Here is a 14,408-nt window from a genome sequence, read left to right as displayed (position 1 = left end):
TAGGGAAAGTTCTTTTACAGAATAATGCCAACTACTAAATATAGAAGGAACAAGAAACATCAGTGGAGGTAAAACTGGGTGAAAGGTCGTTAGGGAACTGGATATTAATACCACAGACTCAAAACTTTTACTCCATAGATCATTTATTTGTTACTAAAGGAAAAAAGTATCTTTACAAGGGAGAAATCATCTTAATCAAGTGATCAAATTTAACATCTCCAGTATTGTGACCAATTAGTATGTGCTTCTTTGGTGATACACTGAGAAGGATACAACATTCTTACACAGTGTTCCTGCCAACTTGTGTAGCTTGAATTTAATCATGGAAATGGACAAATCCAAATTTAAGGACAGTGTAAAAATAACTGATCTGGACTTTTCACAAATGTGAATGTTAAACAAATTAAAAAATATGAACACACAAAGCAAATGTTGCAAACACCTTTAACAATCTAGGTTAAAGTTTATTGTACTTGTGTTTCAATTCCTTTGAAGGGATTGAAATCTTCAAAATGTTGGGAAAAATAACAGAAAAAAACTGATTTGGCTTTCTAACTTTAATCTTTAAAAAAATGGGTATTACTAAGTACTGAATGATATTGTAAACTTTTAAAAAAATAGACAAAAAAGTTATTTTTTTTTGTTTTTTTTTTAGTTATTGGGCTTTTACAGCAGTATATAACAGTAATGATTTTCAAAGTTACATGTAAAACAATTTATTTTAGAAAATCCATCCTCTCAATATTGGAAAGAAGTGGCGGAAAAACGGAGGAAGGCTCTCTATGAAGCACTTAAGGAAAATGAGAAAGTATGTACTGAATATAATTGGTGGAATTTTTAAACATTCCAGGATTATTTTCTTTCTGCTGCTCAGGATATTTTATTAGAGCAATATAAACTAGCTTTAATGTTGTCTTAATAAAAATTTTATTAGGCAACTCTGTTACCAGAATTGTTATACAAAAAGAAGCCTATTGTGTTGAGAGCCAAAGACAGCACCTTTGTTAGGAACTTTGTGCTAAATGTGTGTCAGCTATATACTTGGAGGCATATAATTTGGTTTATAGCATAGCAGATCTATGAAAAACTGAACCTTTTGATTTATGTCACATAGCTTCATAAAGAAATTGAACAAAAGGACAGTGAAATTGCCCGCCTGAAGAAGGAGAATAAGGAATTGGCAGAAGTAGCAGAACATGTACAGTATATGGCAGAGATAATAGAGGTAGGTATTTTAACATTCCCCTGATTCAGAGGCATCTATTTTTCTATAAAGTTGAGGCAGTAGTGTGATCAGAAAGTGTTTGGGCTCCAGGAAGAGATTTCCCGGGTTTGAGTCCTAGCCCCCTACCTAGCACCATTAAGTTTGAGTCAAGCAGGTTATTTATCCTGTCAGGGCTCCATTTTCCTCATTTATAAAATGGGAGTAATAGTGCCTACCTTTATAGGCTTGCTATGAGAATAACAAGTAGAGAATAGGTAGAAAATTGAGAGAATTGCCTGTACATAGTGAGAGCTCAATAATTGTTAGATGCTATTATTATGAAGCAAAAGAACACCTATTTTCTTGTAACAATATAGAAAGGAATACTTACATCTGAAAAATATATGGAAAATTATATTTCACAGTGGTCAAATTTTCAGACAGGTTGTTTTTTTAAAAATTTTATTGGAGTATAGTTGATTTAGAGCGTTGCGTCAGGTGTACAGCAAAGTGAATCAGATATATATATATATATATATATATATCTCCAGACAGTTTTTAATTTAACTATAATGCGAATGAGATACTACTGTCATTTATAAAACTGGTAATTGGTGTACGAAATAACTTCGGTCGTCTTATCTGCCTTTTTTTTTTTAATTTGGAAGTAGCTAATGTGTTTATAAGAATTAGCCTGATGACTGTTACTTTACCAGTCTTAAAAAATAGGTCTTAAACTCATTCATGTCTGCAAAAAATTATCTTGCTGTTGGGGAGGACATTTTTCATATCAAAACTTCTCTTGTACTGAATTTCTGCCGTACATTTTAGTGCTGTGACACAACTCATGTTTGAAGTTTTCATTTGGAAGCACTGTACTAGCTCCTCTCTTAGCTGCCATGGAAGTATTGGTCCAAAGCAGATGGGAAATTGGGAAACCTGGTCCTACTGTAGGTAGTTGGAGAGGTACTGATTTAAATTGTATTCTGAAAGCATGTGAGTACTTTAAAAAAAAAAAAAAAAAAAAGCAAATTTTTAAACACTGTGACTTTGCAGAAATATGATCTAATATGGTTAGCACTTTGATCTAACAAACACTTGACTGCATGTAAGTGAATTTAATATAGAGACATTATGAAATGAAACCTCATTATAACATTGAGGGTCAGTTATATCAGCATACTGATAATGGCCTTGGATTGTGACGTTTTTACAATAAATTATTGGTTTATTCTTTACAAGAGACTGAATCAAGAACCTCTGGATAACTCTGAATCACCGGATAGTCAGGAATTTGACTCTGAGGAGGAAACTGGTGAGGATTCTGAAGTAGAAGACTCAGAAGGTGGCACATGTGCTGAAAAAGTCGTCTCCTCCTCTACAGATGAAGAACCATGTGTGTGAAATTCAGTAACACTGACTCATGAGAAATATACTGCCAGCGTTCACCTCCACTGTAGTTCTTTGTAGCAGAGCAAATAACTTGATAATGAAAACTTGGACTCAGACTTCCTTGTTTGTATCCTGGGGCCCTATTATTGTATTAAAATACAAATACTATGTATTTTTAATCTACGGTGTTGTTTTGTGTAAATAGCATTTTCTCAGTTGTCAGACATGACTTGTGTATATGATAAATAAACTTCATTCTGTTGAGCTTTGTGTATATCTTGAAGAATGAAGTATAAGGAGTCTGGGTAGAAAATTTGTCTATTTCTGTGCTTTTGTTTCCTTTCTAATCTGCTAACTAGCTTGGAGGAAACAAGGGGAAAATGAATTCGCCCTTTTTAGACTGAGATAGCTGAGGTTTTACCTCGTAAACCTGGTTGCACCTCAAGCTCACTTGGAGGGAATGTTGATTTCTAGACCCTATGCCCCGGTAATCTAACCCAGTAGGAGTGTGAGCATCTCGAGTCAAAGGCTCCCCAAGTGAATCTGAGTAGCCAAGTAAAGGCTGGTATGATCATACTCTTCTTGGAAGCTTAAAATGTTGGGGTGGTGTTGGTAGTCCTCTAGAGAAGCAAAGTGGGGAGCAGATGAAAAGATGCATGAATAGCTAAGGGTTCTGAAACTTTCTGTCTGCACATTTCACATACTGGTATAGACAAAGTATGTATATTGAAGGAATATGAAGTAAGAGTAGGGTGAAATTAAGGATTTCTCATATGTACTGTCCTGAAGGAAGAAAAGGACAAAATAAAGGGAAATTGTTTGCAAAGTATACAGCACTGGGATTAAGATCTGTGGAAAGCTTTGTATAAATTGGCAATAAAGAGCAATGCCAAGCTTTAAAGGCTTACTTTAGGCAAGTTATTCTTATAGAACTTTAATTTTCTTATCTCTGATATTAAGTCCACCTCTGTTTTTGTGAGAATTAAAACCTTTACTAGAGTGCCTGATCTAAATGCTTAAATAAATATTAATCTATAGCAATGCTGTCCAATAAAGTTTTCTGGGATGCTGGAACTGAGTTGTCCAGTATAATAACCAGGTAGCCATATATGGCTTTTGAGCACAAAATGTGGCTAGTATGAATGAGGAACTAACACGTTAAGTTTTTAAATTTTAATTTATATTTAAAGAGCCATGTGAGGTCAGTGGTTACTGTAATAGTACAGCTGTTTATGTTTTAGATTTGGGCCATTAGCCCAAAGAAAGAGGAGAGCTAAGTAGAATAGGATGACTTGGCAAATAGAAAGTATTTCTGGAAAATGTCAAAAATGGATTGCCAGGATTTGGTGGCAGGGAGCAAAAGAGGAAGGAATTGAAGAGGGTTTTAAAATTTAATGTCAGAGCTAAAATTATTAATCTTCTAGAAGAAAATATTGGAGAAAATTTTAGTGACCTTGGATTTGGTAAAGGTTTCTCAAAAAGGACACAAAAATCACGAATTATACCATAAATCAGACTGCATAAATAAAAATCAAAAACTTCTTTTTGAAAGACTTTTAAGAGAATGGAAAGACAAGCCACAGACTGGGAGAAAATACTTGCCAAATATACCCAACAATGGATTTCTATCTATAAAGAACTTACTACTCATTAAGTAGACAGCCTTATTTTTTAAATAGAGGAAATATTTGGACACTTGCAAAGCATATGTACAGATAGCAAATAAGTACGTGAAAAGATGGCAACACAGTCCTTAGGGAAGTGCAAATTAAACCTACAGTGAGATACTGTTATGTGCCCATCAGAATGGCTGAAGTTTGAAAAACAAAACTTGACCATACTGAGTGTTAAGGACGTGAAGCAACTGGGACTCTCCGGCAGTGCTGGTGGCAATGTTAAATGCCACAGATGCTATCGAACTGTTCGGCAATTTCTTAAAAGTTAAACATACACATTCTGTATGATCCGGCTGTTCTAGGTATTTACCTAAGAGAAATGAAAGCATATGTCCGCATGAAGATTAGCAAATAAAGCCCTTGTGCTCAAATTCTTATCGTGGATTTGCTTCTAAGAAAATCCAAATGTTGGAGAGAGATGAGCTTACGAGGGACAACAAAGGAAAATAGTAACCATTTGTTGTTAAAATTTTGGTAAGTGATTTTAAAATCATAGCTTAGCATAAAAATGCCTCAAGGCCCAAATCTGAACCTCTGTTTCTCATCAGAGGCCTGGCATTATTGGACTCTTCAAACTACGTTCATGAATTACTCTGAGGAAAAATTAAAATTCAATTTAAAAAGCACTTGAAAAAAGTAATTTGTGACCGTGACCCAGTTTCTAAAGGGGACTTATGATGATTTTCGACCCTTATTCTCCCACTGTAAACTGAATTCTAGTTTCAGAAACTCTGCGTTAACACAATTCACAAAATCCACAAAGGATGAAAAGATAACAGTTGCTCAGTAGAACACAGCTTTTCCTGGTTTAAGTTTTGAGAAAATTGCTCCCCCCCCTGCCCCCGCCAGAGCCTCATGAATCCACGTGATGTGATTAGCATCCCTAACAACATTCCTGTAATAAATACAAGCAAGGATCACGGACCTACACTACTTTTTTTTACAGGCCCCTCAGTGAAAGGTAGAAGCGTAACGCTAAAGTAAGCTTAGTCAAGGCAAGTCTGTGAAATAGGAAAAGTACGCAGTTCAATCTATGATGGCTCCAACTTAAGCTAGAGGCAAATGTTAATGTAGTTAGAGACACAAACAGGTACACATCCTGTAAGTGCTTCTCCGTAAACATTTTTTGTAACAAAGCTTTTGATGAGGCTGGGCAGTACAAAAGTCAGGTGCAAACTTTCTTTTACATATTCTCTTAACAGGCAAAATAGGGAGAGTAAAAATCCAAGAGCCTAGCTTTAGGCTGTCTTTAGGTGTCTGAACACATGGTACTCATCTCTATCCAGAGTTGTGCCAGTGGAGGTAAGCACTGCTCCTATTCAGTGTAAATTCCCCCAAACTGGTCAGCCTGATGTGCAGAAAGATCATAGTCTGGTAGCCAGAACGCAACCTCAGCCAAAGATGTGGCAACCGGAAGGCCAGCACTGAAATAGGGCTGAAAGGATACATATGGGTGGGACGACAGTGTCCACTGTAGGGTGTGGCTGTGAGTTGGGTTTGGATTTGGCATTTCTGGGTGCCTTAGCTTAATGTCATCTAATAGCCCCCCAAACACACCATTGCTCCTAACAGTTATATAGGGAATGCATCTTCCCGTGAATTCTCATTTTATGAACTTAATTTTTATGAGGTTATTTTAAACAGTGGCGCTTTTCATAAGTTTGGTTATTGCAGTAACTATGAAAATGTATATAGAATTTTTCAACTATCTAAAAGAAAACTCTGAAGAATAATGTAATCGGATATTGTTATTTATTTCAGTTTTCCAGGGTGATACAATGGTGCAGACAGCTGCATCAGGTAACTGGATTTAGAGAAATTAATTCCTGTGAAAACCAATGAGGAAATACAGCACCTCTGCAAAATTCTCGGGCCATCCAGACCAATTCTCACTGGCCAACATTTGCAAGTGATATTTTAGAGAACTGTAGTCTCTAAGCTCCTGCATACAAGACAGGTTATTGCATGTCATGACAGAGAGAACATAGCAACTCCAAAATTTAAGCAGGAGGTTGCTGTTTATGTCACTTTTCATGGTAGGCTCAAGTCTATTATCAAAAAGATCAACGAGAATAGGAATAAACTGCAAATGTTTGGCTCTTCTCTGGTTGACAGGGTTTAAGTAACACCAAGATGCAACACTCTGGAGCAGCTGGATCTTTATTTTTGGTTCCATCTCGTAATTCTGCAACAAGTGAGTTACTTCTTTCATGTACTCAGCTGCAAAATTTCCAGCAGTTGGTCCTCCTGTAAAACAAGCATTTGCATTTCCAGAAGTATTTGGTGTATCTAGTAGCTAGTGACATTTGAGTGCTCCTGTGTTCATATTCTCGTCGCTATGGATGTGATACTTTGGATATTTTGAGTTTTCCTCTTTCTCCCCCACCCCGTGTGCTGCTGTGAACATGAGAAAGTGTGTGTTGATCAGCATGGAGTTATATGAAGAGCACTGCCTGCCCAAAGCTCCTCCCTGTTTCCTTCAATCAGGCGCCTATGAGTCCGTATTGCAAGATGAATAAAGCCTGGCTGTGTTCACCTAGCAAATCTCCCTCATGGTCTCATTCCTGAGTCTCTGTCTTCAGTACTTGAAAAAGTCCCAGAGCATTACAGCAAACAAAGGAAAAACTAAAAGGCCGAGCTGCAAAGCCAGGGTCTAAATGGTAAGAGAGAGGTTTTTCATGAGTTGTCCATCACTGTCCTGTTCTCCTTACACATTTCTCAGCCCAAATCTTTTGCAGATCTGGGACCAACCTGGTGCTTGACTCTACTTCCATCATATACCTGAACCCCAGATCATCCTAGTTTAAATCTCAAACTCCAAGCAGGTCCTAGATAAGAAGGCACTGATGAAGACAAGTTAGGTGGTGAGGAGAAGCTGGCACAGTTGGCTGGATTCTAGCCACTGGAATTTTGACCTGGTTTGGATTCCTCTTATCTGCACTACCACAGTCCCATGGTCCCAAGGATATTCTATGCAGTGTAAAGCTTTAGCCAAAGCCTGGGCATAAGCCCTTTCCATTGTTGCCCACCAGTACAACCAAGGCTAAGTAACATCAAGTTAAAGGATTCTGATCCCTTTATAATTAGCTAACTCTTACCCCAAATGGTGACCACAGCTCTACAGGGAACTGAGCCTGCCTCAAGTGGTGGGTGCCATTTACACCGCCCTCACCTGGGTGTTCTCCTGAGTTTCTGTCTTCTCTCTGGTCCTGTGCTAGTGGCTCTCAATCATTGTGGTACCTAAGACCCCTTGGTCCTTGAAAACAGTAAATGTTTTCTCTCATGGACACCATTCTGTGAAAGTAGTCTATTAAACTACATTGAAGTAATTCATTTTCCCATTTAAAAAATAATCGATCTACCAAGGACACTAACAACTACCAACAAGAGCTTCTAATAAGGTGATGTGTTGTTGAGGATTGTCTATAAAATTTTTTTACATGAAATTTATTAGAAAAAATAGGGAAGCAAGTTTGGACTTGACAATCAGAGCAGTGTGTCTTTAAATGGTTTACCACTTAATTCTCTAGCCAAGTATACATTAATAGTTGCTTTTCACTAGTGCACCTATTGGCTTTCCTAGTAGGTATTTTAAAAGCCTTAAGTTCTTCCTGATTTTTCTGAACTATTGTCTGTGTAATGCATTTTTACAAGATAAAAAATAAAATACCGAGTAGTTTTATTCTGTAAAAGGGTTGAAATTATATCAATTCAGTATAGATTCAATTTTTTCATGATACTGAAAAGTCTGATAGGCAATTTCAGTGTGTGTGTGTGTATATATATATACTTTTTAAATTAAAAACAGGAAAGTACCCAGTTAGTAATTTATTTGATGGACACATTCTTTTGAAAACATGAGATCCTTGAGGAGAAAGTAATATCTTTGGCGGTGCAAAGACAAAAAACTAATAATTTAGGCAAAGGAAATGTTATTGGAATGTTAAGACGAGTGCTATGAGAATCACTCACTGACAGTGTTAGAACAGGCAAAAAGACTGTGGAACACCTCTGTCAGCACAGCTGGTTAAATCAGTACCTGTAAAGGCCAACAGTCCAATTCTATAGGCAGCTTGAGCTCTCTGTTCAAGGGCTAGAGATTTATCCTTCAACATACGGCCAATCACTGCAATTTTTTCTTTGTGAAAAATACTCTCCGCTGGAGGGATGCGTTCTTCCTCCTTTTTAGTGAAAAAGCCCTTAATGACACTCCAGCATTTCTTGAGGCAGTGATACAGCCCCACAAAATATCGATAAACCTGAATCCAAAATTGCGCATAGTAAGCCTGGGACTTTGCCATTGTGTAAAAAGGCCAAGGGTGCTTAAGTCACACCACTGGCAGTAACAGAAGTGAACAGTCAAGAACTCTGGAATGCATTGCTTAGCAACACCATAGAATGGAATACACAAATCCGGGGGAAGCCATGTATGCCTAGATTCTTTCTTCAGCCTAGCATTGAAGGCCTTCTACAGTTTGAGCTAAACCAAGCTTACTTTCACTTCTCTGGTGCACAGAATCTCAGCTTAAACTAAACTGGCTTCCCCTAACACACACTCAGCTCGTTCCTGTCTTTGCGCCTTTGCTTAGGTGACACCTACTGGGAACTTGCCCATTCTGCTTTGACTGTTCCAACCTGTACTGAACTTTCCTTTGATCTTTCATAGTATTATGCCTATTTTGCTTATTTGTTACATAGAGTTTTTCTCTACATCATAGATTTCCTATATTGATTTTATTTTGCTGAGAAAATAGAAGCAATCAAAAAAGAACTTTCATAGCTCTCCCCATCACATCTACCCACCGATCTGCGTCTGTGCCCATATCCTCTGGCTTTCCTCCTGTTATACGGATGCCCCCTCCATTTATGCAGATTTCAGCCAATCCTCCTCACTCCATTCAGGGAGACTGCTCACTATTCTTCTCTTGCCTTATTAATTTTTCAATCTCAACTGGGTTCTTTGCATCAACAAACATGCTGTACTTTTTCTCATTAAAAAAATAAAACAACTCTTTTGACTTCATATAGCCCCTCCTCCTGGTTATTGCACATTCACACAATGTGCAATATTCTGCTCCCCTTTATATAAAAACTCTTCAAAGAGTTGCCATACTTGCCATTTGAAACATTCTTTTTTTAAAATATTTATTTATTTTTGGCTGCATCGGGTCTTAGTTGTGGCATGCAGGATCTTTCATTGCTAGTGTGGGCTCTTTGTTGTGACACGTGGGCTCCTCTCTAGTTGAGGCGTGAGGGATCTCTAATTGTGGCGTGCAGGCTCCAGAGAGTGCAGGCTTAGTAGGTGCAGCGCACGGGCTTAGTAGCCCCATGGCATGTGGGATCCTAGCTCCCCGACCAGGGATCGAACCCACATCCCCTGCATTGGAAGGTGGATTCTCAACCACTGGGCCACCAGGGAAGTCCCTGAAATAGTCTTTTATCCTCTCTTGGATGTCCTCCAAGTTGGATTTTAACCCCACCATGACTCTAATGAAATTGCTCGTCAGGGTCACTGATGACCTTCATTCTGCTGAATCCAATTCTCAGTCCTCAGCATTTGTCACTCGTTTCTCCTTGAAACACTTTTCACTTGGCTTCTACGATGTCATAGTCCTTTAATTCCCTCCTGGTCACTCTTCTTTTACTTTGCTGCTTCCCCCTCTTCTTTATGACCTCTAAATACTGGAGTGCCCCAAGGCTCAGTTCTTGTATCTCTTGTTTTCTATCTATACTTCCTGGAGGAAACAAACCAGTCTCATAGCTTTAAATACCATTCACATGCTGAAGACTCCCAATTTTATATTTTTAACTGGATTTCTCACCTGAACTCCAAACACAATTACCTTCAATCACCAACTTGGTATCTCCATTTGGATGTCTAAGAGGCTTCCCCAACTTAACATGCCTGAAGCAAAATTCCTGGTCTTCTTTATTATTTTTTAGTTTAATTTAATTTTTAAATTTAATTAATTAATTTATTTATTTTTGGCTGCGTTGGGTCTTCGTTGCTGTGCACGGGCTTTCCCTAGTTGAGGCGAGCGGGGGGCTACTCTTCATTGCGGCACACGGGTTTCTCACTGCGGTGTCTTGTCTTTGTTGCAGAGCACAGGCTCTAGGCATACGGGCCTCAGCAGCTATGGCATGTAGGCTCAGCAGTTGTGGCCCGCAGGCTCTAGAGTGCCGCGCAGGCTCAGCGGCCATGGCTCATGGGCCCAGCTGCTCTGCGGCATGCAGGATCCTCCTGGACCAGGCCTGAACCCACATCCCCTGCACTGGCAGGCGGATTCCCAACCACTGCACCACCAGGGAAGCCCTCTGGTCTTCTTTAAGTCTCCTGCTTCTCAGTTTCCCTATCTTGGAAGATGGCATTCCTTCCTTCCAGTTGTTCAGATTGAAATTTTTGGATTCATCATTGGCTTTGGTCTGTTTCACATCTCATTTCCAATTTATCAACAAATCCTTTTGGCTCTAATTTCAAAGTAGATATTTGGACACCCTGTCCAAATTTGGGACATTCTACAAAATGTACTTGCTTGTACACTTCAAATATAGTAAGGTGTGGAAGTTTAAAACAAAGAGGGGCCCATTACTGTTCTAGAGTAAAAGAAGCCTTCTGAAGAGGGCTTCCCTGGTGGCGCAGTGGTTGAGGGTCCGCCTGCCGATGCAGGGGACACGGGTTTGTGCCCCGGTCCGGGAAGATCCCACATGCCGCGGAGCGGCTGGGCCCGTGAGCCATGGCCGCTGAGCCTGCGCGTCGGAGCCTGTGCTCCGCAACGGGAGAGGCCACAACAGTGAGAGGCCCGCGTACCGCAAAAAAAAAAAAAAAAAAAAGAAGCTGAAGAGGAGAGTTACCATACGACCCAGCAACGCCACTCCTGGGCATATATCTGGAGAAAACTATAATTTGAAAAGATACATGCACCCCAATATTTACAGCAGCACTATTTATAATAGCCAAGACATGAAGGCAACCTAAATGTCCATCTACAGATGAATGGATAAAGAAGATGTGGTGCGTATATACAATGGAATATTACTCAGCCATAAAAAAGAATGAAATAATGCTATTTGCAGCAACATGGATGGACAAAGAGATTATCATACTAAGTAAAGTAAGCCAGACAGAGGAAGAAAAATATCATATGATAGCACTTATATGTGGAATCTATTTTTTTTACATCTTTATTGGAGTATAATTGCTTTACAATGGTGTGTTAGTTTCTGCTTTATAACAAAGTGAATCAGTTATACATATACATATGTCCCCATATCTCTTCCCTCTTGGGTCTCCCTTCCTCCCACCCTCCCTGTCCCACCCCTCTAGGTGGTCACAAAGCACCGAGCTTATCTCCCTGTGCTATGCGGCTGCTTCCCACTAGCTAGCTATTTTACGTTTGGTAGTGTATATATGTCCATGCCACTCTCTCGCTTTATCACAGCTTACCCTTCCCTAAAATATACAAATGAACTTATTTACAAAACAGAAGCAGGCTCACAGACATGGAAAACAAACTTATGGTTATCAAAAGGGAAAGTGGGGGGAGGGATAAATTAGGAGTTTGGGATTAGCAGATAAAAACTATTATAAATCAGATAGATAAACAACACGGTTCTACTATATAGCACAGGGAACTATACTCAATATCTTGTAATAAACCATAAAGGAAAGGAATTTTTAAAAGAATATATATATGTATATATATATGAATCACTTTGCTGCGATTCAGAAACTAACACAACATTGTAAATCAATAAAAAAATTTAATAAAGAAAAGAACCTGAAGAGGCATGGCAACTAAATTAAACATGTAACCCATGGCTGGATCCTGTATCTGTGTGTGTGCATGCATGTGTGTGAGCATGTGTATGTGTGTGTATGTTATAAAGGATATTACCGGGACAACTGCGGAAACAGAGACCTGCATTATCCAATATGGTACCCACTAGCTACATGTGGCTATGGAGCACCTGAAATGTGACTAGTCTGAATTGAGATGTGCTGTAAGTGTAAAATATATACTGTATTTCAAAGACTTAGTATGAGAAAAAGAATGTAAAATATCTTATTAATAATTTTTATATTGATTACAAGTTGAAAGATTAAATAGAATATATTATTATAATTAGCTTTCCCTGTTCTTGTTACTTCTTTTCTAGTGGCTACTAGAAAATCTAAAACATCAAGCATGGTCCCTTTCTAAGGTCTTTTGTGACTATTGTTGCTTCTGCCTGGAATGTTCTTCCCAGGGATATCCACATATCCACATGACTGACTCATCCCATCAGTTCCTCAGGCCATCCTCAAATGTAGTTTTCTACTCGGCCTTCCCTGAACACTCTCTTTGAAACTTGTGATCTTTGCCCTATCACATCTCCCACGCCAACACTGGGCAATTACATTACTTTTCTCTGTCTTTTTTTTTGGCCGTGCTGCACAGCTTGTGGGATCTTAGTTCCCAGGCCCCCGGCAGTGGAAGTGCAGAGTCCTAACCACTGGACCACCAGGGAATTCCTTCCTTTTCTCTGTCTTATTGTCTCCTCTTTCCAGGATAGGGGCCTCGCAAGGGTAGGGATTTTTATGTCCTCTTATTTTTTTTTTCTTCACTGCTATAGCTCCATCGCCAAGAACAGTCCCTGGCATATGCATACCTCATTTATAGTTAAGTATGCAACAGATACTTGTTGAATAAATGAGAAGTTAGAGAACTAGTTTTTAGCAAACAACTGTTGTTCCCTGCAAAAAGTGTACTTAGAACTTTCTCAAAATCCATCATATTTGTTTTATAAGAGATAATGTCCCCAGGAAAATTTCAGGGATAAAAATATTTATTTTTCTATTTGACTAATTTGTTTTCCTGATATAGTGAGAAGTGCTGGTGTTTTCTGCTGACTTTGGTTTACAATTTTACTTTACAATTTTATAAAGTAAGTAAGGTAATTCAGCTAAGCAGTACAGCAACAAACCATATAGGGGAAATTGTTTTTACTGCTGACTCAGTAACTAAGCAATCACTGGTATTTAATGAATCACTTGGTAAATACTCTCAGAGCTGAATGTCAGGGGCTTCTCTGTGATGATGCTGGTGGGGGTTTGGGCTGGGAACATATACAAATAAACAAAGACTCATTTAGCCTCAGGGGGCTTACAGTCTCTGCTCATATATACCACAACTCTGAAACGCAGCTCTGGGACATGGCGTTTGTAGAGTTGCAGTCACGGTGGCATTGCAAGGCATCATCACAAAGTAGAACAGAAAAGCTTATTTTGGAAACGGCGCAGGCTCTATGTTATGGCCACCTGCAGCAACTACTGCAAGGAAAGCCACCGGTGATGGAAGCAGTACCTTGGCATTAGCAAGGCGTGCACGGGTCTATCGAGATTTCTTCAACTAGGTACCTCTCCTAAAGAAACTGTTTATGCAGGCTGGCGTTGGGAAGACAAAGTTAAGACCTTTGGGTGATAAACACATGCACTGAGAGAGGCCAAAATGTGGGAGCAGAAAGACCCCGAGCTCACCTCCTCTCACAACCACACCAAAATCACAACTGTCTGTTGAACAACCATCAGAACAGAACAACCATCAGAACAACAACAGAACAACCATCAGTGCAAAAGACTGGAACCTACCAGAAAAGATCTGCAACTAAAGACCTACAGAAGGAACCACAACCAAATGGGGAGGAGGGGAGGACTGTGATATAATCAAATTCCATACCCCCTCCCCCTACAGACGGCTGACCCACAAGCTGGAGAATAAATACATTCTAGATAGAGGTTCTCCCACAGGAGTGAGAGCTTTGAGCCTCATGTCAGGCTCCCCAGCCCGGGGTTCCAGCACTGGGAAGACGAGGCCCCAGAGCCAGCGAGGCTTTATTGCAGGAGCCCCACAGGACAGGGGAAATAGAGGCTTCACTCTTAAAGGGCGCCCACAAAATCTCATGCGCATTGGGACCAGGGCAAAAGCAGTTAATTGGTAGGAGCCTGGGCCACACCTACCTGCTGGTCTTGGAGAGTCTCCTGGAGAGGCGGGGTGGGGCAGCTGCAGCTCACCCTGGGGACACAGACGCAGACGGCAGAAAACAGTCAGCTGCACGAACACCCGGCGGCCGACATCTTGGATCATTAAGACCTGGCG

At 39.6% G+C, this 14,408-nt stretch overlaps 2 protein-coding genes across 2 annotated transcripts in view; one reads left to right on the top strand and one right to left on the bottom strand.

Moving 5' to 3' along the window:
* Positions 1 to 2,858, top strand: part of GMNN (geminin DNA replication inhibitor) — a 5,452-nt gene extending 2,594 nt beyond the window's left edge. The window contains exons 3-5 of the mRNA XM_007457015.1: positions 726 to 808; positions 1,115 to 1,225; positions 2,447 to 2,858. Of these exons, the coding sequence (XP_007457077.1) occupies positions 726 to 808; positions 1,115 to 1,225; positions 2,447 to 2,608 (356 nt within the window). The 3' untranslated portion in view covers positions 2,609 to 2,858. The remainder of the gene's footprint in view (positions 1 to 725; positions 809 to 1,114; positions 1,226 to 2,446) is intronic.
* Positions 2,859 to 6,091: 3,233 nt separating this feature from the next.
* On the bottom strand, positions 6,092 to 8,573 carry ARMH2 (armadillo like helical domain containing 2). Its single transcript, XM_007457014.1, has 2 exons — positions 8,312 to 8,573; positions 6,092 to 6,519 (listed from the first exon to the last, which is right to left on the bottom strand). The coding sequence occupies exons 1-2, from the start codon at positions 8,571 to 8,573 to the stop codon at positions 6,092 to 6,094; spliced, it is 690 nt and encodes a 229-aa protein (XP_007457076.1).
* Between the last annotated feature and the right edge of the window lie 5,835 nt (positions 8,574 to 14,408).

The sequence above is a fragment of the Lipotes vexillifer genome, unplaced genomic scaffold (assembly GCF_000442215.2).
Source record: "Lipotes vexillifer unplaced genomic scaffold, Lipotes_vexillifer_v1.1 scaffold1643, whole genome shotgun sequence".
Taxonomy (NCBI): domain Eukaryota; kingdom Metazoa; phylum Chordata; class Mammalia; order Artiodactyla; family Lipotidae; genus Lipotes; species Lipotes vexillifer.
Note: the sequence above shows the minus strand (reverse complement) of the source record. Positions and strands in the feature narration are given on the sequence as shown.

What these genes read in the sequence shown, in the direction of transcription:
- ARMH2 (XM_007457014.1), bottom strand. Translation starts at nt 8,573, where the DNA reads ATGGCAAAGTCCCAGGCTTACTATGCGCAATTTTGGATTCAGGTTTAT. An exon ending in TGGACTGTTGGCCTTTACAG is followed by an intron (nt 6,520 to 8,311) that starts GTACTGATTTAA and finishes CTTGTTTTACAG; the next exon opens with GAGGACCAACTGCTGGAAAT.